The 22,089-nt window shown below is 43.6% G+C and overlaps 1 protein-coding gene across 3 annotated transcripts in view; it reads left to right on the top strand.

Annotated features, from left to right (window-relative positions):
• The window catches only part of lmo7a (LIM domain 7a), a 225,703-nt gene that overhangs the window by 191,899 nt on the left and 11,715 nt on the right, over positions 1 to 22,089 (top strand). For 2 of the 3 annotated variants that reach the window (XM_078545979.1, XM_078545978.1), the window contains exons 17-24: positions 1,304 to 1,410; positions 2,376 to 2,430; positions 5,996 to 6,052; positions 9,597 to 9,622; positions 9,926 to 10,030; positions 11,720 to 11,812; positions 19,920 to 20,296; positions 20,947 to 21,002. In XM_078545979.1, coding sequence (XP_078402105.1) covers positions 1,304 to 1,410; positions 2,376 to 2,430; positions 5,996 to 6,052; positions 9,597 to 9,622; positions 9,926 to 10,030; positions 11,720 to 11,812; positions 19,920 to 20,296; positions 20,947 to 21,002 — 876 coding nt within the window. Of the gene's footprint in view, positions 1 to 1,303; positions 1,411 to 2,375; positions 2,431 to 5,995; positions 6,053 to 9,596; positions 9,623 to 9,925; positions 10,031 to 11,719; positions 11,813 to 19,919; positions 20,330 to 20,946; positions 21,003 to 22,089 lie in introns of all 3 variants that reach the window. The other variant, XM_078545977.1, reaches the window with a different exon arrangement.

Here is a 22,089-nt window from a genome sequence, read left to right as displayed (position 1 = left end):
ATCACACAGCAAACTGAGATTTCTAAATCTAGGTTTGATATAGCACAACAGAAGTGCCAATTGAACTACGATACCTATAATAACTAGGATTAACAAGGAACACCTATACATTTCATAGGCAGTTGTTGCATGATGAGCCTGCCCTTTCTCTCACCGGTTACACTCACTTTGATCAAGAAGACATCTTCCATACAACTTTGCGCCTGTACACACAAGTCCCATTATATAATGCCAGAGTAAGCTGAATCGCTCTGTGTTCAAGTTGGATATTTTAAATAGAATTTGCATACAGAAATGGTCCATTCAGTCCAATTGGTCTAAACTGGGAATCATGCATCCTTCCTCCCTACTTCATCTAACCCTACCAACATATCTTATTCCTTTCTCCCTTAGTTACCCTCTTAGCTTCGCTCACCTTAAGTGTTATTAGCTTCAGCTGCTCCCTGTAGTAGCAAGTTCCACATTCTAACCACTTCCTGGGTAAAGACGTTAAAAGCCCTTTTTATTTAAAGAAAACTTATTTAATCATTAGGTGGCAGGCAGGCGGCATGTGTGGTCAGTAATGGTGTACTTGAATGTTGTATTGAGGTAATTTTGTAACACAAAATCAATTGGCTGTCCATACAACGATCTACTCAATGCGTTTTTTTTTGTCTGTTGCGGTGAGCATTGTAGTGAGAGACTGCTTTACTTTCAATGGTGCCCATACCTTTTTTTAGTGACCTCTCTTCAAAAGTAGTTGCAGAAAGCTTCGGGACATCCAAGTGATGTAATATGGCTGTATATAAATAAATGCAATATCTTTCTTTTCGTTCTCCTGTTTCGTCTAACTTTGCTCTCTTGCCCTTTTTCTATTTATTTGTAATCGTTATTTAAACCTACCAGATGGTTTCCAAGGGTATGGAGGTTTTCACCGTAGCATTTTGAGATCCTGTGGGGAAAATTGAGGGAAAACTGGTTTGTGAATTCCATTTCCAAATCACCTGTCCCTTATCTAACATTTAAACCCGTTAGGGATTTTGAACTTAACTTGATGCCAAGACAATTACATGAATATGAGAAGTGGTCTATTTACCATGCCCCCCTGCAACTAGCACACAGCCCTTTAGTTTGAATTCCTGAAGACACATTTTACTTGCCTCTGTTTTTCTGTTTCTACCTTTTGTTTTCTTCTGACTGCATTTCAGTAGTTCTCTGTGACTTGCCCTACTTACCTGTGTTAACAGAGGCCCTGATTTGGCATTACGAAACTCATGAAGCGATCATTCTGACCTGTTTGACTCTCAAAAAAAAAAAATTCTAGGTACAAGTGAAACGGAACCTGCTGCCTTCATCAAACCTATTAGATGGGAAGATGCTGGACAGACCATGGTGACCAACAGGAGCCAATCCTTCAATCAATTCACAAATGTAGGATTTCATAAATTGTTATATAAATTTGTTTTATATAGTTTAAATTATGAAACAATGGATACTGTTTGTCTGCTAACTAGCTTTCCAACTAATTGATTTTTGAAGCATGATTGTTCCAAGCATCTGAATATAAAGTGCATGTTCAAAATTCTGAATGTTGATGACCAGGTTGCAGGAAACGGTCATCCACATTTTTGCATAAGTTGCTTGGGTCCTCATCTGGCTCTATTGCAACGGTTGAAAACCTTGATCAGGAAAGGTTTCACGTGGAGGGAGCATAATTGAACGGAAAGGCAGCTTAGGCTGCCCGGTTGCCAGTCCTCTTGGCATTGTTGGTCAGTGGGACCAGGGAAATGGAAAAGAATGCATAGTCACTAATAGAAAGAAAGAGTTGGGAAGGAAACCTTCCTAGATAGATGTAGATAGCAGGTGAGTGTTTTTGTCCTTGGTGGGCCATACTTTTCTTTTTGATCAAATACAAAAATCAGTCTCTCTGATGAAGAACAATAACTGGATTCTATGCAGGAATAACATTTCTGATGTATCAGCATTTTCACTTATTTTTAAAGCAGGAGGGGATTTAAGTAAAGGAAAAGCCAACACAGTTTAGAACACCATGTGCAAAAGAAGTAGTTTATTCAACTTGAGCTGGAAGGAAAATAAATTATCTTGGCTACTTTTGATAACCTAACTGTTGGATGCAATGGGTATGATTTTATGAATGTGCACAATTGATGGGGTAGCTCACATGATGGTCACATTTATCATAAAATTGTCAATAGCGCACCCCCAGTTTCCCTGTCTGTATGTTTGGCATCGAGTGCTCCCTGCTTGTTGTATGCAATTTTAGCATTGGTCCTTTGAGCCCTTACTGTTTTACAGTTTTGTTCCTCATGACTCTTTTATTTCAATAACATTTGAGGTAATGAATTGTGATAGATCCACTTTGTGCTAACCAACAGGTTGATGGATCGGAAGGAGACCAGGAGAAATTGCTGGAGGATCCAAAGCAAAAAGGTAAACTACGTTTTTAAAAAAATAAAATAAATTGAAATTGTTGCTTTCTGATTGGGATAGTTTTTATAATGGGTCCTTAAACGATAGGTCAGATGTTTTTCTGTAGCCTTTATCCAGTGAGCTGGTTTCCCATTCTGCAGCAGAGGTGGGTTTGCAGGCGGGCATGTCAGCAGTTTAGCTCAGTCGTCTGGCGTGACGGTCTGCCAGTAAGTTCCTGCCTCTGGCAATATTCAAGGAGATGGCTCCTGGGGGATGACAGATACCTGCCTGCCAGCAGTGGGTACCCAATTGGGCCAGTTGTGAGCACTCTTCACATGGCATCCTCATTCTCTGGAAGTGGCTGGAGTCCATAGATGGAATGTTGGCGGCTTCCCAGTAGCTTGTCATTGGGGTTGGGGGGAGGGGTGGGTGCTGGGTGCCAGAGACCCATCCTGCAGAGCAACCTGGTTGGATCTGCAGGGCTGTGAGTATCACAGCTGAGGCCACAGTCCATCCAATCTCCTTTGTAATGATGGTTTGATAGTATCATTTGTATAACTTACAAGTCTTCATTGAGCAGTTGGCAGTTCCATCCTGAGACACCCTCGAGGTCCAACACATGCAGCAGCAGCGCCTACATCTCCTGGTGGGACTGTTGGTTGCCTAGGATCGCTCCCGTTTGTGCTCCCAGCTGCTGACCCCATCCGCCATCCTTAATTGGACAGAACTCCCGGAGTCAGACTTTTAATCGGCTGCAAACCTCGAAAGTCTCCTTCAGGGTCCTGCCACAGCTACCTCTGGGTCCCCAATCTGGAATTCATCTCAGCTTCGGGATGAGGCCCTTGGAGCTAAAATTCAGTGCAGTGTCTCGGCCACGTGAGAAATGCACGTATTGAGTGAAATATTGATTTATTCAACTTGCATGAGGGAATCATAAATGCTTCAAGATGAAGTGCATCCAACAGCCAAGCCAGCTGTGTTCTTTGCCTTGGATCAGTTGTGGTTGATAAGAATTATGAAGAGTCATTTAGCTATTAGCATCATCGGTGTGGCAAGGATTTAAATTAAAGGCAGGTAGACAACTCTTAGCTTCCCATCCTATCCTTGGGAAAAGGTGTCATTTATTTAAGACTGAGATGAGGAGGATTTTTTTCATTTGGAGGGTTGTGAATCTTTGGAATGCTGTACTCCAGGGGCCTGTGAATATTCAGTCATTGCATATATTCAGGACAGAGATCAATAGGTTTTTTTGGTGTCTCTGGGAATTGAGGGATGTGGAGATAGGGTGAGGGAGTGGAGTTGTGGTCTAAGATCAGCCATTATTTTACCAAATGGCAGAGGAGTCTCGAGGGGCCCTAACGTCTACTCTTGCTCCTATTTGTTTTTTTTAATTATTCCCCTTTCTTCTCCCACTACATTCACCACCACCCCTTGCCCCTCTTCCAAAGAAAATAATTGGCAATTTTCATACCACAAAACAGTCCTCACCGGTTAGGTAGCTAGAATGTGATCATAAGGGAATCTGTGTGAATAGCCCTTTTAAAATGAACACCAACTATGTAGCACCACATTTATGACTATACTGGAGCCATCCACAGATAATTGCATCATTTGTCGAGGTCATACATACCGGTAGATTCCAAAACCTGCACATTTTGTAACCACAGCATTAATTTGTCCTTACAAAGCTGAACTCTCACTGCACAGTACATTATAGGATTTCCTTCTTGTATATAAAACCCTTGCCATGCAACTATTTCATTAACTGAATTGCACTTACACATTTTTAAAATAAACTCTAATTTCCTTTTACTATTAACTAAGCTTAATATGTTGATTATTGCTTAATATTCTATCTGGGTGTTGAAGAGCGTAGTCCTTAAATGCAATTCTACTTTTGATCGTATCTAATCCATTTTATAAAGAGCCCCGTGGACTTAATTACCTAACGTGCAAGTAGGGCATCATTGTATAATCTCAGGATATAATTCAGGACTGGCCTCCATGTTAAAAAACGTTTTTTTTTCCCCACTTGGGGCAATATTTCTGTTGGTATTTTTTTCTCATTTTCAAGGACTAAGATTCCACATGTGTGGCCCAAACAGATGTGTGTAAATCTCAGCTGGGAATAATACTGATGTGTGGGTGTGTTGGATAAAGGCACTTGCAGCTGTCTTCAAAAGCGATTCAAAAGCAGTTCTGCCATCGAATGACAAAACGTAGTCAAAACAATTCTAAAAAACATCAAACGCTGAGCTGCGTGATGTAAAGGGAATGGGCAGTAGCAGCTTGTGCTCCTGTCATCACGTAATTCTAGGGTCGTTCCTGGATTAAATTCCGTGTAGTGTAGGCTGTTAGCATTTTCACTTTGATCTCTTTTTACAACCGCAGAGGAGATTGAGCTGAAGTGATACACGGTTTGATGTAAGCAGAGGGCGTTGGAAATGGTTAACATGAAAGTAAATACGGCCTGTGCATGAGAAAATAATTTTTCTTTTTTACTTGAATCGAACTACAATTTCAAAAATGAAGTGCTTGATGCACACTTTTAAGAACTCAGTAAAAATTGGGTCAATTTTTACTTTGAATTTAAAGACTTGAAATAGGCGTTAAAGGACATCCCAGCCCCCACCCACCCATAGCACACAGGAACATCTTCTAAGGACACTTTCACACACAAGTTCTGTTTCATATGAGGAAGCGAAATAAAATTAGTCAGAGCTCTATGCTAGTGTTGTTGCCTTTAAAGTAGTCCAGTGCTGCAAAACTTGCACCAAAGGGTCGATTTCAGGCTCTGTTTGTGAGGATCACTCAATATTGATTGGGCAAAATTCAAGCCAATAATTACCTGTGGCAAAGGAACGGCTTTTGCAGTTCATCTTGCATGTAGCCGTTCAGACTTCTCACGAGCTTGACGGAGGTCTCTACTAATTCAGTATTCAATCTGGTGTGGATCCCTCAACAGGGGGGGCATCTGGGAGCTAGGCAAGTGGCAACAAGGCACCTCAACCAATCAGATTGAGGAATCCTCACTGAGACACGCTGACTGCAAACCGGGAATTAAAAAAAGACAGGAGATATAAATAATGGCGAGCACTGTTGGCCTTCCTGCTGATATTACAGTGAAGCCTGGGCCAACATATTCCCGCTTTAATGTTTTAATAGCGTTGGCTTAAAATGACACGTCAAGAGAACAGAATTTTTTGTTTCTGGAGGTTATTTATTTGTTCTTGTTCAGGGAATAATAGATCCCTGGAAGGCTCTAATCCTATCCATTTGTGAGACTTCCTTAACCACAATAGAGTGTTCTAGGAATACAGATGAACTCTAAGTACTGGCTTATCGAATTTAGTGCAACTACTGGCCACCAATGTAGTTAAGGCCCCTGAGGAAAATAAAAACTAAAAACTAATTTCATGTAATTTACCAGAATGAAACTACTCGGTGATGTTAAACTGGTATTATCCAATTGTGTTTATAATTTCTAATTTTGTGTTGAATGTTCATCCCTAATGTGCACATGTAATTCTTTGTTTTGTGGTTGAAGTAAACTTGATAGTTAATACATTTTGTATTTTTGCTTCAGCATCTGAGCCCCTTAGCCTGAGGAACTTTAAAAGGCGTTCCCAGTTTTTTGAGCAAGGTAAAACAAAAATTAATGTGCTTATTTTATATTTTGTGGGGTTATCAACTGAGCTTCCAATTATGTTGACTATCTGTTATGGTACTGGGACATATGCAGCTGGCTTTCCACCTGTTCATTTGCTTCGTAAAGTCTATGATTTCATTAATGCCCCTCTTCTTTTCATAGGCTCATCAGAGTCTGTTTTCAATTCGTTGGTCTACCTTTGTGGTAATCGTTGTTCATTGTCATACTTGCCAGATGTGCTCACTTTAAAAATGCTGAGAAATGTTTCCAATTTCTAACCATCGTTAGATACTTGGCAAACGAGTGTGTTTGTTTTTGCAATTTTGCTGTGTGTGTAGATGCCTGATGCATAATACATACAGGATGTAACAGCATCTATCATTTGAAGGCTGTACCACCATTTTAATGCATCATTTTAGGCTGTGCAATCAGAGTGCTTGAATTACAATCCAATTAGTTAGACAAATTGAAATTTACACTGTTGCGTTTTGCTAAATATATTTTTCTCAAACAAAATCCCTTCCACAGACCAGGTTTGCAACAGTGTGCATTCTAACTGCAAATGTTGGTACAGGTCTTGTGTTTTTAACATTACTTCTTGCTTGTTATCTGCATGTAACTTTGAATGAAACCCTTTGCACTCCTCTTTTCTCCACCACCCCCCCCCCCCCCAACCATCTTGCAATTGTATTGGATTTTGTGCATTTCTGATGACATTTTAAACCTATGTGCTAAAAGAAAGTGCGTTTGACAAAAAAATGTATTAATATAGATGCAGAAAATTATTGAAATAATATGGAGCAGAACCTTCGGCGAGCGGGGGTGGGGCCCGCTCGCCGAGGTGTAAAGTGACGTCGGGCGCGCGTCCCAACATCGCCGCGCGTCATTCAGGTTGTCAGTTGGGCGGACACGCACCTGAGTCGGCTGCACGTCCGCCAAACTGTCAAAGGCCTATTAAGGCCAGTTAAATAAAACAATAAACCCGCCCAACCTGGCAAAGAGCCCTGGCGGCCTTTGCATTTTTCATGGAACCTCACCCATGGGTGGTGAAGGTTTTTAAAGGCTTGAAAAAATTTTTCATAAAATTCACAGACATGTCCCAGCTCATGTGACAGCTTCACATGGGGGGACGTGTCCTACAACATTTTCTTTTCCTTTAAAATTTTAAACTTAAACTAATCTCCTTGAGGCAGCTCTGTGCCTCCAGGGAGATTTCTGCGATTGCTGCGAAAGAGCGCAGGCCCTGACTCAGGCAACCCCCGACCACCCCCGCCATCACAGGGAGCGCTTCTGGGCGCACGTCACGCTGGGTGGGCCAATTAAGGTTCGCCCACGTAAAATGGCGGCGCCCAGCCGATCGCGGCGGTGATCAGCTGCACCCGTGCTCGGTCCCACACAACCCCTCCGACAGGGAGAAAATTCTCCCCATGAAGCAGTACAATAGTCAGATATTGCCCATTGTCTCTTTTGGTAGCCATCCGGCTGTTTGCACTGAGAAAGGAGTTTGATGTTACAGTTTTGGGCTTATTTCCAACACCTTTTTCATCATTTCAGCAGCTTGATGAAAGTTTTTGTAGCAGATCCAAGTCTTGGCTGAAATCTGCACCTGTTATTGTCTGCTGTATTTGGGTTAGTTTAGCCCAAGCTGAACAATAACCTGAATGCTGAACTGGAGAATGTACAGGGTTCCAATCACATTTCTAATTGTCTCAGACAGCAGTGCCTTGCAGCTGAAGAACTTTGTGCAGGCTGAGATTTGTCTCCCACAATTGCTTAGAGAGAGAATGGCTCAAGAAGCAAAAGCATAAGTGAGACACTAGCCAGTGCAATCAACATTTTACATTGCATGTGAACTGAGTTGGATGCTTTAAGATATAAATTCTTTCTCCTAGAAAGCTCTTGTAAAGATGCAGCCTCTGATGGTATCTTGCCCTATCCTGTTCAGTGGCACAATCCATTGTAAAACTGAAGAACATAAAGTTTCTTGGGTATAGAGATCGTTCGAAATTGGGGCAAATTTCTAGAATGCATTCACCTTTCAACTTGATTATATTAAATAACAATTTATTGCCACATCCACAATGACACCAATCATTAATTCCAGATAATTGGGGCAATTTTAATCTATCCTCTCAGTCAGTAATGTTAGTTTAACAGCCTGCCAATTTTACTCTCCATTGAATTTAACTGGACATATTTGGCAGGGTGTGTTATGATGTGGCAGATGATGTGTGCCAGGCAGACCACATCCACAAGGGAAACTTGGCCACGCTATCACAACGATATTGCAATTAGTTTTTATTACGAGATCTGTGCACTGAATTTAGAAGTTATAAGTTCACCAAGACATTTAGAGATTTAAAAAATTAAATTAAAATATTTATTAACAAATTAAAGATGTCAAGCAGGTATATAAGACTACAATTACTTACTACTTTAATAACCCCTAAAATTCCTAATTAACCTGACTCCCAATTACACCCCCTTTAAGGCAACAGTCCAAAATAGATTTTAGATTTATAACAGAATCAGCAAGTTAACACAATACCCTGGACAGTGGAATTCCAAATGGCTTTTCCCCAACTTCAGTTTCATTATATAGCAGACTTATGCACAAATGTTGGAAGCTTCATTAAGGCTATTTCACACACACTCCTGTTAGGTCTTACATGACCTTCTGCCACATAGCCTTTTATTCCCCTTTCATATATGTTTCTCTCTTTTTAATATGTAAATTCTATTGTTCAATATGCCTTTGAAACTGTACCTTCCTTATAAAATAAAAAAACTTTCATGTTGCCAATATGTAGTCAGTAACCTTTGGGAAAAATAAACACACTCCTTAGCCTTGCTTATATGGCTAATTGTAAACAGGCTAAAATCCCTTTTAAATCCAAATCTCTTCACTTATCTAAAAATGCAAAGTTCCTTCACACCTTACATGCTAAGCCAGTGTTTACTCATTAGCATGTCAAGCACCTAGCTTCTTTGAATGATTTCAAACTTGCAGTCCACTTGACTGCAAATGTAACTGCATCATATATAGACCCAACTATACTTACTCCCCTAAACCTACTTCGCAATAAACCAGAAAAATATTATGGAAATTATTATACTTTCATCATAGGTGTAAAAACAGCATTCCACCAATGGTGGAATCCCAATGGTGTCCCACTCAGAATGGAGGTTAAAATTGTCCAAGATGACTCTAAATAGTGGAGCAAATACAAGACTAGAGGATCCAGCATTAATTCACAATCGCTGGATCTCCAATGCCTTTCAACATTATTGACTGCATGTTTGCAGCTGTTAAATGTCTTTGGGCCTTTGAGAAGTCATTCATTACATTTAGCCTTACACTGTGTAGGCACAACAATAATGAGATTACAATTTTTGGGACCATGATGACTTTTACCGAGGCTGTTTTGAAAGAACTTCGATCTTAGTAAAGCAGATCCAGGAATTGTGTTATGCTGTGCTGAGGAGCTGCAGTGTTGTGGTGCTGTTCATGGGTTTATAAGTTCTTTTTTTTTTATAGGAGGATCCGAATCGGCAATGAGTGATGTAAGTATAGTACAAATTCTACCCTTGAATTGTATATAAAAATGTATCGTTATGCAATATTAAGCTGGTCGTCAAATGCCCCATTTCCAACTGTGCATTTTTTGACATGGTGCACTAAAGGAATACCATTCAGCCTTTTGCATATCTCCAAAATTAGATGCAAAACAAGACTGTAATTGAAGATTGTGAACACTTTGTAAATTCAGTTGATTATTGGCAGGCGTGCTTGATATATTGAGGTTGTGTGTGTTAATAAACCAAAGTAATGGTGTTACCTGCTTTCTTCTTGCTGTGGTATGTTAGCTACAAATTCCATCAATTAGTGTTTCAAATCGATGGTCTTGGAATCCTGAGGAGGAGAGAAAGCGTCAGGAAATATGGCAAAAAGAACAGGACCGATTGTTACAGGTACAATGTGGCTATAGCACTAGCCGCATGGTGTTGAGGTGCTTTTGCGGGGTTACTAATAAATGCTTTGCATGCATTCTAGCCCTTTAATATAGAATCTTGTCAGCGAAAGCTGTCCATTCCATTATATAACTACTTAAGATCTTTGTGCAAAGGATGGAATAAAGCAGGATGCAAACCATTAAGCATTTGCGACTCTTCTTTAAAAAAAATTCCATCATTGAAGTGCCTCAAATTCTCAACTGTATTTCCGGCCATGCAGAAGGTGCCTTTTAATTTTTCATTTCTCTGCTTATCTTGAAACTGTGTCTAATATCCCCAGCTGCCTGCGTAATGCACTTGTTCATAAGCTTCTACCAATGATCATTTGAAGCCACTCAAGAGAGATTGCAAGTGGATGGCCTTTGGTCAGACTATTTCCACATGAGGAAGTTCTCCTTGCACAATATCTTCCCATGGTTATGTGGCTGATCAGTGGAGGGAGGATAGTGGATGGGTGTGTCCCCTCACTTGACGCTCCACCATACCATTTGTTCTGCATTTTATTTAAAGAATTAATTTTCTGATCAGGTCTGTCCTGTCTCTATCTCTCTGCCACCTCTAGCCTCTGTTGGAATGGCAGATACATTAGTTAAATCTATTATCATTCCCTTGTGCCATCAGTTGTCTGAGAATAGCTGAAGTAGACTGCATTGTTTGCAACCGGAACACTTGAATAGTCAGTTCAGTCCAGCAAATGTAAAACGGCAACCTCGCTGCTTGACTTGTAACTTTAAAGCAAGGAGTGCAAACTTACAATAGAATTTCACTGAGGCCTAGAGCCAACAATGTCGAAATAATATATTCAGCTCATTTGGAATGGCTGATTAGTTGTGCACCGCTTAAGTGGAGCATTCGCTTTACTATTGATTTGCACAAAAATTAAAATAACTGTCTTGTTGGTAAGTGGACGCGCACGGCATTTTATATTTGAGCATGATGAGTCTCTGTTGTCCAAACCAGTTTACCATCCTTATAGCCTAGGGAGAACATAGCATTGCTCTTTTCTAACTGTGTAACCCTAATGCTACCATGTTGTCATACTGCTGTTGCTGTTTTAAAAAGGGCAATGCATGAAGCAGAGTGGTGACGGCTTATCTTTTTTTTTTACTGTAGTTATCCAGTGGTAGCTCTTGTAGAAACAGCCCTTGCCAAACCTAGTCTCGAAGCAAACGTGTTCATCTGAAATAGTAGAAACCATTGAGATGTGCACCGTCAACCTTTTAAGAGTGTTACGCACAACATTCATTGACTCTGAATCACTTCTACGATGCTGGTATCTGTGGTACAGTTCAGTAAAGTCTTAGTACATCAAATAATGTGCCCGTTTTTTAGTGTAAATCCTGTAAAAGCTGCTTATGTGTTAAATTTGATAATGTGTAGATTTTCCTTCATGTTTTGAATAACTCGAGAATCCTGGCAACTCCAGACTCGAATATTAAATATTTTATTTCTAATGTGACTGACTGACTGACTGAAATCAGCATTTTGAAGGTTGGATGGCATTGTCACCCTGATTCTAGTTTTGGCATTGGTAGTTACTCCTAGTAGTGCTGGTAAAGGCACTGTGAAAACACAAGATATTCCTCATTTTTTTTCTGCACAAACGCTTTCATTTACTTAATGATTTTGATCATTTCGACCTGTTAGGAAAAATATCAGCGCGAGCAGGAAAAGCTGCAAGAGGAGTGGCGAAAGGCCCAGCAAGAAGCTGAACAAGAAGGATCAAAGTACTATGAAGAGGTAATGAGATATGCAGTGTAAAATTAAACAGGTTGCTGGGTGATTCATGGAGATGGAGGAAAAGGCAAGTTAGCAATCCCTGAAACAGCAATACGTTTTTGATGGGAAGGCAACTGATTTAGTATTAAAATATTGAAGATCTGACATTCCGGAATTTTGCTGTTTCATGTCAAATTAATCAAAATTAACATTTCTTTAATAGCCAAAACTGAAAATATTAATTTTACCCTTGTGAAATTGCAAAAATTCATCATGAATGTTCATATCACTAAAAAAATTATTAATCTGGCTTTTGAATAGAGCGTATTTTTAAACTTCTGGTCCAAATATTTTTTTTTTAAATGTCTAGTGGCTTTTCTTACAAAAGTTGTTTTTTTTTAAAACTAAGCTGTCAGTTAATAATAACAATCATTAAGGCAAAACCTTTTTTATTGCTGATAAAAGAGACATGTTGAAGCTTTTTGTCTTGCACTCATCAGGATACTTCAAGACACCCATTTTAAAGGGGAAACAACAATTTAAACAACAAAACAACAACATTGTTGTTTTCCCTTTTATATTGGTATTCTTGCCAAGTGTCCTGATGAGTAAAAGACAACAAACTTCGACATGTCTCTTTTTTTGCAGCAATACTCAAGTTCTGAACTACCAAAACCCTTTCTTCCTGCTGGCACTTTAGTGCTTTTTGACTTGCCAATGCAACAGAATGGGGAGCATTTTCTTTAACTGTTTATCTATAGGGGCCAACAAAAGATTGACTTGAGGACTTCTTAAATGTCTCTTCTTTTAACTCCCGTTTAGAAATAGAATGTTTCTTTCATTTCCCAGGGCAAAACACACACATGGAGGCTGTTCTTCATAAGAAATTCATGTCTTATGTTAGCATGAAACAATAATCCTCCCCAGATCAGCTGTTTGATTATTTGCTTTCTGTTGAAAGGTGTTCATGGCCAGAATTTTCCCGTTGGCGTAAAACGATGCGTGCTGATGTTGGGCGAGCGTGCCAACGTCACTCTGCGCCGTCGCTATATTTCATTGGGCGGGTGCGCGTTGATCTCCGATGCGTGCCCGCCATTAATTAATGGGCCACTTAAGGCCCTTGAGGCACCAGTCTACGGCGGTTTTTCGAGGCCCATGCGATCTTCGGGTCGGCGCACGGGCACAATGGGCAGGCGGGTAGGACACACTTGTATAAATCTCATCCACGGGCGGGATAAGAGGGGTCAGTGGGGTCGCGAGTGCGCTCTGTCAAATATTGATGTTTCAAAGTTACTGATACTTGTCTGTGCGATCTGCAATACTTCAAAACGCACACCAGCTGCTTGGTCTGGACTCTCAACCTTCAGGCCAGCACTCTGCATCTTTTTTTGGACCTGCAGGTTTCAGGAAGCTTTCCCTTAGCCTGGGAATGGGAGCTGAACCCTCCACTGGAGGCACTACCTCTGAGGAGGAAGGGAGGGCTAGAAGGGGGTGGAGGCCAGGAGTGCACATTCAGCCTCCAGGGGAGCCATCTTTGGGAGGACAGGCGCAGGCACAAGGCGGGTAGGACTAAGAGTTAGTCCAAGGCGGAAGAGGCTGCAGAAGACGCCACTATCCTGCTGCCAGGGTATACAGGAGGCGAAGCAGCTACCTCAATATGTCTGAGGTGCAGTGCTGAAGGAGGCTCTGCCTCTCAAGGGAGACAGTCAACTATATCTGTCAGATGATTGGGCCTGAGATCTCCCCTAACTGTGTGGGTGGACACCCCATGCCAGTAGCTCTAAAGGTCACAGTTGCCCTCAACTTCTATGCCTCTGGCTCCTTCCAGGGCTCGGTGGGTGATCTTTGCTGTGTCTCCCAATCAGCTGTCCACACTTGTGTCAAGCAGGTTACATACACTCTGCTCAGGTATGCATTGACCTTCATCCACTTCCGTTGGGACCAAGCAAGCCAGACAGAGCGAGCCAGAGGCTTTGCGGCCATTGCTGGCTTCCCCCGTGTCCAGGGTACAACAGACTGTACACATGTGGCCATCAAGGCGCCAGCAGGTGAGCACGGTGCCTTCGTCAACAGGAAGGGCTTCCACTCCATGAACGTGCAGATAGTGTGTGATCACAGGATGCTGATTCTACAAGTCTGTGCAAGGTACCCAGGCAGCTCCCACGACGCCTACATCCTTAGACACTCCCAGGTGCCGGGGCTCTTCAGTGCTCCAGCCCGGCTTGATGGATGGCTGCTGGGTGACGAGGGCCATCCCCTCAGAAGGTGGCTCATGACGCCTCTCCACCATCCAAGAACAGAAGCTGAGCAGCGCTACAATAGGAGCCACGCCTCCACAAGGGCTGTGGTGGAGAGAACCATCGGTCTTCTCAAGATCCGCTTCCGATGCCTGGACTGCTCGGGGGTGCACTCCAGTACCCCCCCCCCCCCCCCCCCACCCCCCAGATTGTGTGTCGCTGATAGTGCTTGTGTGCTGCGCTCTCCACAATCTCGCGCTGGAAAGAGGAGATGCAGTGGAGGAAGAAGATCTTGACGTAGCTACACAGGCAATAGACGATGAGTCCAATCTTGAGTCCGAGGATGAGCGCACACAGGGAAATGCTGAGGGGGTAGATGCTGACCCGGGCATACTCCAGGGAGGCAGGGACACCAAGGAGGCTTTAATCCAACGAACCCTCAGCTAGCACAACACAGATGGACCTCCAGGACAAGCCTGGGCTGTCGGCTTGATACTCGACACCTAAGTGCCAAATCTGCCTGGTTAGAAACATTAACTAAGGGCCTTGTTAGTAAAGCTGAATGTCCCACAAAACACTCATAACACTCTTGGAAACCATCCACCTGCAGAAGTAAAGAGGCCCCCTCAGCCATGGTGACATGTCTGAATTTAATATTACAACCAAAGGAATTTAAGAAAACAAAATGACAAAGGTGTTAAAAATCACACCAACTCATAAAGATCTCACTGCAGGCCAACACAAAAACACCAGTGATAAACCCACGGTGTGCCTAAGATGCTTTATGTTTACATTTTCGGGTGATACGTCTTGGCGCTGACCCCTCGCTGGAACTGACATCTGAGACAGCCTGCTGACTCTGCTGTCCTGTTGCCCTCTGGCCTTGGCGGTCATCACCACTCTCTCCATGGAGGATGCGTGGCACTCGGCCATGAGGCTCGTTGCTTCGGCGATAGTCCGCGTAGACTCCTCCACCATGGAGACCGAGCCAAGCAGAGCCTCATGTATCTCCCCCAGATGCTCCCGCACACCTGGCCGCATTTCCTGCACTTGCTACGCCGCAGATGACTCCAGAGGCACATCATTAGGCACCAACTGAGCATGTGCCTGGTCCCCTGCAGTACTCCGACTGCTGGCACCATGGGTACTCTGTCTCTGCCAACTCCTCCAGTGACTATGAAGTGCCCTCACCACTGTGCCCCAGGACACTAGCCGATGTTCAAATTCCCGCCGAGGTGCTAGTATCTGCACTGGTGCCCACCTGACAGAGATGGCATGGCGCTGGCGAGTCTGTGACTTCAGGGCCCTCGGGTGTGAGAGGGGTCCCCTGCTGCTGAAAGGAAGAACAAGGACATTGGATCAGCTAACGTGGAGACAGTGTCAATGTGCATCCCTGTCCCCCGGATCATTATGCGCTCATCCTTCCATAAGCAATGGTCAATCCATGTTGCAAACTTCAATCACTGAACATTCAGCACTGCCATGGCTGTTGGAAGAACAATGGTGACCTCACTGCTGGGCAAACATACCTGCCCGTGGCACCCCAGCCTCACCGACACCGGTGGACCTGGTCGCATGGCGCCTCTCCAAATCTAGGGCCTCCTGCTCGAAACGGCTGAGAATTGCCAACTGTGCTGGGCCGCTCGGCGGCATTATGTGCATTTTTCTCCTGAGAAGGAGAGACGAGCATTGATTAGTGCAACTTGTACCTGGATTCTCTTCACGCACGGCCCACCCCAACCAGAGTGGGACATTGCAGGGCTCCAGTGCCTCCTCACCGCACTGCTGCTGAACACTCACACAAAGATGCTGGGCCTGTTCCCCCCCACGACCCCCGCCACCCCCACCACCCCCTTGGCCAAATGCTGCCTACATCACATTAGGCACCACATGGCCTAACCTGCCATAGCAAGGAGGCGCAAGCACGTGGAGAGCAGCCTCCTCGATGCGGGCAGCAAGGCAATCATCAGTAAAATGAGGGGCACAGTTCCCGGCTGCCCTACCCTCCTGCCCGGCCTGCTCACTAGCAGACCTCTGGGGAGCCCTTCCACTGGCCACGATTCACAGCCATTGAAAGGCTGCAGCAGCTTTTTAAAACAGGCCGTCGGGTCACCATGGGACCCGGTGGTCATTGCCGTCCCACCGCTGCCCGATCACTCCCACTGTCCTCGGGAGCTGCGATTCACGCTGGACGGGCCTTAATTTGGCCGCCCGTGTAAAATGACCGTGCAGACCCAATCGTGTGCTACAATCAGGCCTGCTCTCCCTCCACCTGCCCAATAGGCAGAAAATTCTGCCCCATCTTTTAACATGCTTACAGAAAGGACTTGTCCTTCTCAGTTGCTGTCTTCTTTCGTGGTGTTCTCCCCAGCAAAGTTCTCATCACATTTCACAGCACACTATACACCTGTGTCCAACCCTGGTTGGTTCAACCCTGGTGTATCTTTTTCAGACACTATTGGGTACTAAGCAGCTGCTAATTTTCCAATTTGGATCCAGTGGGTATGGATCCTTCCCAATATTATCTTCACACTCCTCCATCATTGCCTTCGTTCTGAGGTGCGAGTTGTGCTAAAACCTCAGCACAAAGTCATGACGTGACAGAATCGTTCACTGGACCATGGTCCTGGCTACAGAGACGCTGATTATCTCAGAAAGGAGACGCCTGGGACCCAGTTCCATCCAGAACCGATCATTGAATTCTCGATCAGCAAGTGAACTAAGAGTGGCAAGAGAAACCGAGTTAACGTTTTGAGTCCGCATGACCCGTCTTCAGAGCATACGGACTCGAAACATTCACTCTGTTTCTCTCTGCACAGATGCTGCTAGACCTGCTGGGCTTTTCCAGCATTTTGTGTCTTTGTTTCAGATTTCCAGCATCCGTAGTATTTTGCTTTCATTTAAGAGTGGCAAGTGTTAGCAATGATCTTTGTAATTAATCTATTTGTGCAAAAGTCATCAGTCTGTTTGAAATAGTGTTTGTTCTCTTTGCCCCTTTTTCCACTTCTGCCTCTTGTCCCCCCCCGCCCCCCCCGCCCCCCACCCCCCCAACCCTGTGGCCCCCTCAATTATCAATTTCACCCTTGAATATACTCACTGACCATACATAACCTTCTAGGGTAGAGGACTCCAAAGATTTACAACCTCCTGAGTGAAGAAATGTCTCCTGATATCTGTTCCAAATGGCTAACCACTTATCCTGAGACTATCTCCCCCCGCCCCGGTTCTCGGTTTTCTACCCAGGGAAATGGCCTTCCAGCCTCTTCCAGTCTATTATTTGGGGCTATTCCCGCAAAGTGCCTTGATGCTGTGTCAGCAAGTAACCAGTTTGATCGGTATACTGCATGAATTACCTCCCAGTTATCAATGCAAGAAACTTATGGAGTAGACATTAATATTATCCATAATGTTCAGTACCAATTGCCAGCTGCTATGTGGAAGGGGATGGAATAGTTTGGATGCTAAGTGGACAGTTTGAGACTGTTGGATTTTTCAGAATTCCTTCATACTTGTGAGGGATTTATGTTCACAAGCCAACTGCTGACTTGCCCATTGGTGGGACAGTTTGGATGTTCCAGTGACTCCAGGGTAATTGCATTCTGTGAAAGAAACCTGGAATGAAGACATTGGTCTGCACGTTCAAAGCCAAAGGATAGAATCATAGGATGGTTACAGCACAGAGGAAAACCATTCGGCCCATCCTGTCGGTGCTGCCTCTCCGCAACAGCAGTTTACCTAGTGACATTGCTCCACCTTTTTCCCACAACCCTGTAAATTTTTTCTCTTCAGATAATGATCCAACTCCCTTTTGAAAACCTTGATTGAACCTGCCTCCACCACAGCCTCGGGAAGTGCATTCCCGATCCTAACTGCGTGAAAACGTTTTTTCTTCCCGTTGCCATTGCTTCTTTTGCCAATCACCTTAAACCTGTGCACTCTAGTTCTTGATCCTTTCACCAATGAGAACAGTCCCCCCCCCCCCCACCCCACCACCTATTTACTCTGTCCAGACCCTTCATGATTTTGAATATCTCTATCAAATCTCCTCTCAACCTTATCTCAAATGGATTTGGGATGGCCATCTTGACCTTTGTCTGAAGAGTGAACCCGGCACAAAATCTACTCACCCACATTTATTAACACAATGAGCTTGGAGGGGAGCTATCTTCCAGCATGTCTCCCTCCATTTGCGCCACTCGAACAATGGAAATAGGGGCAGCTGATTGGGATCCAGCAGTCGATGGTCAGTGGTTGGGAGCCTCTTAAGGAATAATCATGAAGGATCCTGAGCAAATGCTTTGAGAGCATGACCACGCATAGGCCTCAGCAGCAACGCAAAATAAAATTCTAATTTGGTTTCATTCCTGTAATTTTGCGGCTGCATGGCTTAATTAAGGCCCTCCCAGCATGGCGCACGCCCGGTACGTGTGGGTGGGGGGGAGGAGGGAGAACCGGGTGAAAGAGCGCAGAAATCTCCCCGAGGCATGGAGCTGCCTCAGCGAGATTAAGTCCATATTGAAAATTTTTAATAAAGTGACAATGTCACATGAGCTGGGACATGTTTATGAAGTAAGCACAATTTATTTATTAATTTAACAAAACCTTCATGAAACCTCATCCCGCCCGTGGATGAGGTTTCATGAAAAACGTGAAGGCCGCTTGAGCTCTTCGCCTACTGGCGACCTTAAGGTTGGACGGGCAGCGCTGATAATTAGTTTAATTGGTTTTTTAATGGCCTTAATAGGCCTTTGACAGTTCGGCGGGCACACAGCCACCTCCGGCGCACGCCCCCTGAACAAAAGACCTGAATGACGCGCGGTGACATCGGGACGCGTACCTGACATCACCGCACGTCATGTTACGGGTCAGCGTGCGGGGTCCGCCCCCACATTCCAATGTGAAAATTCCCCCCGTGGGGTATATATAAAAGTAATTGTGCTTTTGAGCTTCACTTTGGCCCTTTTTTGCACTGTGTGTAGCTGCCTCTGTGGCCCAAATCATTAAAATATACTATTAAACCATCGTCAAAATATAATACAATAATTGTCATTGATAGTGGAAGCTGCAGTCAGATATTTTTGTCAGTACTGAGAGCATTTGTGTACGTAAGAACAATAAGATTCTACATCTAGGTTAATGCCAGCTAATTGTAAGTTTTTTAGTTTCACATAGTTTCAGTCTCAGGACTTCCAAGAGAGAAGGGAGGATAGTCCATAATTAGTCTGTGTGAAATATTTGACCATACTGAACAATTATCATAAAACAATTATTATATGAACAATGAATTGATATAAACTACCTATCCAGGGTTTTCTGTGGTAAAAAGTACATGATAAAAGAAAAATTGGAACAAAAGGGTCCTGGTTTGATCTATGTTCCAATATGGATTTCACCAAAGAAAATGGTAGGAGAACCATAGTGGGCTTCAGTATTCCAGTGTCGGATCCAGGGAAGGCAGGAAGAGAAGCTCTTGCTTTCTGTTCCTGATTGTTATCCAGTAATCTGTACCAGAAGGAATATGTGTGGATTTCAGGTGGGGTTAAATTCTGCTGTGATGCTGCTGAAATGACACAACTTTCCATGTGAGGAATGGCACTTGAATGAGTTACTGGAGGACCTGCCCACCCTGGGGCCCTTCTCCAACATGACCTCAAAAGGACAGATGCGAAAATGTTGTTTTATAGTGGTGGAGGGAGGAAGGTGGTAGCTGGGGGTAGGGAGAGTGGTTGGTAAAGGAGAAGAGGACTGGATACATTCCTTGGGAGTAAGCAATTCATCCTAGTACACCAGCTCTTCCCCTGCATTCCCCTTTCCTACTCTATATACATTTGAATAAAGTTCCATTTAGGTATCTTTTGCCCTTCTTATTAAACTACATTTAATTTTAATAGGAGCGCAAGATACTACAAGAAACAAACACTCCCCAATCACCTTCAAATGCAGAGGATGAGCCTGTTGAGTCCAAGAACCAGTATACTTCTCGAAATTGGATTACATCTTGGGACAACCAGGAAGATTCTGAGGAAGAATTACAGGAACTGGGAGAAGAGGAGGATTGGCACCGAAGAGAAGATGATGAGGCAAGGCAGCAAGAGGAATTACGGTTACTAGAAGAAAGAAGGCGCCAAGAGGAAGAAGCAGATCGCCTTGAACGAGAGAGAAAACTGCAGGAAAAGCGAGAACGTGAACGACGAGAGCAATGGCATCTCGAACAAGAGCGACTTAAAGAGGAGAGAAGGCAGAGACAACAAGCAGAAGAGAGAGCACGGTTAGCAGAAACTGAAAGAGTTAAACCCCAATGGTAAGGTTTTGAATTATCTAGTTTCCTGAGTTAGTTTGCAGTGCCAGAAGTCTATCTCTGTCCCCACTTGCTGTGACCTGTTAAATGCATTACACAATGAAAATCGGTAATCATTTCGTGATTGTGTTAATTTTAAGAGGGCAAGAAATGTTCTCCAAATTAAAGTGAATGAATTAGTTTAAAAGTGACAATACTTCCCATAAGGATTGCATTCACATCCAGGACGTTTTTTTTCTTGCAGCCCATAAATGTTTGTACCTGTAAATCTCACTCGTGTATATAAGAGGTTTCTAATTGTGGTGCAGTGCATTTAAGCTTCAGTGAGTTGGTACAGCAGATTTTATTATCACAGTCATATTCCTGTTGTGTTTGTGGGAGGGGATGTTAATGGTCCTTGGGTTTTTCACTGCCCATAAAGGAGGGGCAGAAAAACCCGCCATTCCACTGGTTTTCCCTCCGAGCAAAATTGTTCTATCAAATATTTGTTTAGCGATTGGAATCATTCGGATTTGTCCTGATATGTTGGTCTTTCTGGAATCTGCTTTTAAGAAATGAGCAGTGTATCTTCACACATTTTTTGATGTAATAATCAGTCTGCGATGCCATTATGATTGTAGGTCCAAGTCAAGGTCAGCCTCTGAACTTGATGAACTTGAGTCTGCACAAGGGCATGGTAAGTTTCTCCTCTTGAGTGTTTCAACTGAGACATAAAACAGATTTGAATTCCCTTTAGCCAGCCACTTGAACCGGCCAGTGACTGAACCTTGAATGACTTGTGGATAGTATGGATCCAGTTAGTAAATATTGCTTACATGTTCAGAATCTAGCTCTGAAAAGTAATAATCATAAGATTAAAATATGGCTCCGCAAGTATTCCAAGTATGTAATTACAACAGTCACAAGGGAGCAGTTATGTCTACGAATATCCCCTTGGCAACCTCAAAAGAAATTGAATGCATTGCAACTTAAATTTAAAATATTCCAATTAATAAACACAAGCTTGGTGTAAACATCACTGCTGAAGAATCTAGTCAGTGCTCATTTATTTGGGCGTCAGATTCTCCTTCAGTTAAAGATACATTTGGGAAGCACGAGAGTTATGCAGCCAGGAGCCAATAACTGTTATACAGAACATGGGCAGTATTTTGCCGTTGGCGAGCAGGGGGTGGGGCCCGCTCGACATGTAAAATGACGCGGGATGATGTTGGGTGGAACCCCTGACGTCATCCCGCCCCATTTAAATTTTCAATAAGGCAGGGGCGCAACAAATCAGCTGTGTGCCCGCCGACCGGTTAATGGCCAATTGAGGCCATTGACAGGATCATTGAAACAATTAAAGGACCTGCCCGTCCAACCTTAAGGTTGGCCAGGAGCCCCGGCAGCAACTAGAGAAAACATGAAACGTTCCATGCAAGGTTTTAAACACTTTAATAAAGTTAGTATGTATATTATGAACATGTCCCATCTCATGTCGTATTGTCACATGAGGGGCACATGTTAGGGAATTTTTTTTTTCTATTTTTAACATTTTTCAGAGTGTAAGCGATCTCCCTGAGGCAGCACTTAGCCTCAGGGAGATGTGCGCTCTTCCGTGCACATGCGCGAAAGAGCGCACTCTCATTTTTGGGGAATTCCCACCCACACAGGAAGCGCATAGCGTTTCCCTCCGGACGTCACGCTGAGGGCCCACCCACGTAAAATGGCGGCGGGGCCCGCTTCTCCGGCAGGGATCGTCTCCCCGCCCACCGGAGATTGGGTCA

This window comes from Cetorhinus maximus, chromosome 7, assembly GCF_964194155.1.
Source record: "Cetorhinus maximus chromosome 7, sCetMax3.hap1.1, whole genome shotgun sequence".
In the NCBI taxonomy this organism is placed as follows: domain Eukaryota; kingdom Metazoa; phylum Chordata; class Chondrichthyes; order Lamniformes; family Cetorhinidae; genus Cetorhinus; species Cetorhinus maximus.
Note: the sequence above shows the minus strand (reverse complement) of the source record. Positions and strands in the feature narration are given on the sequence as shown.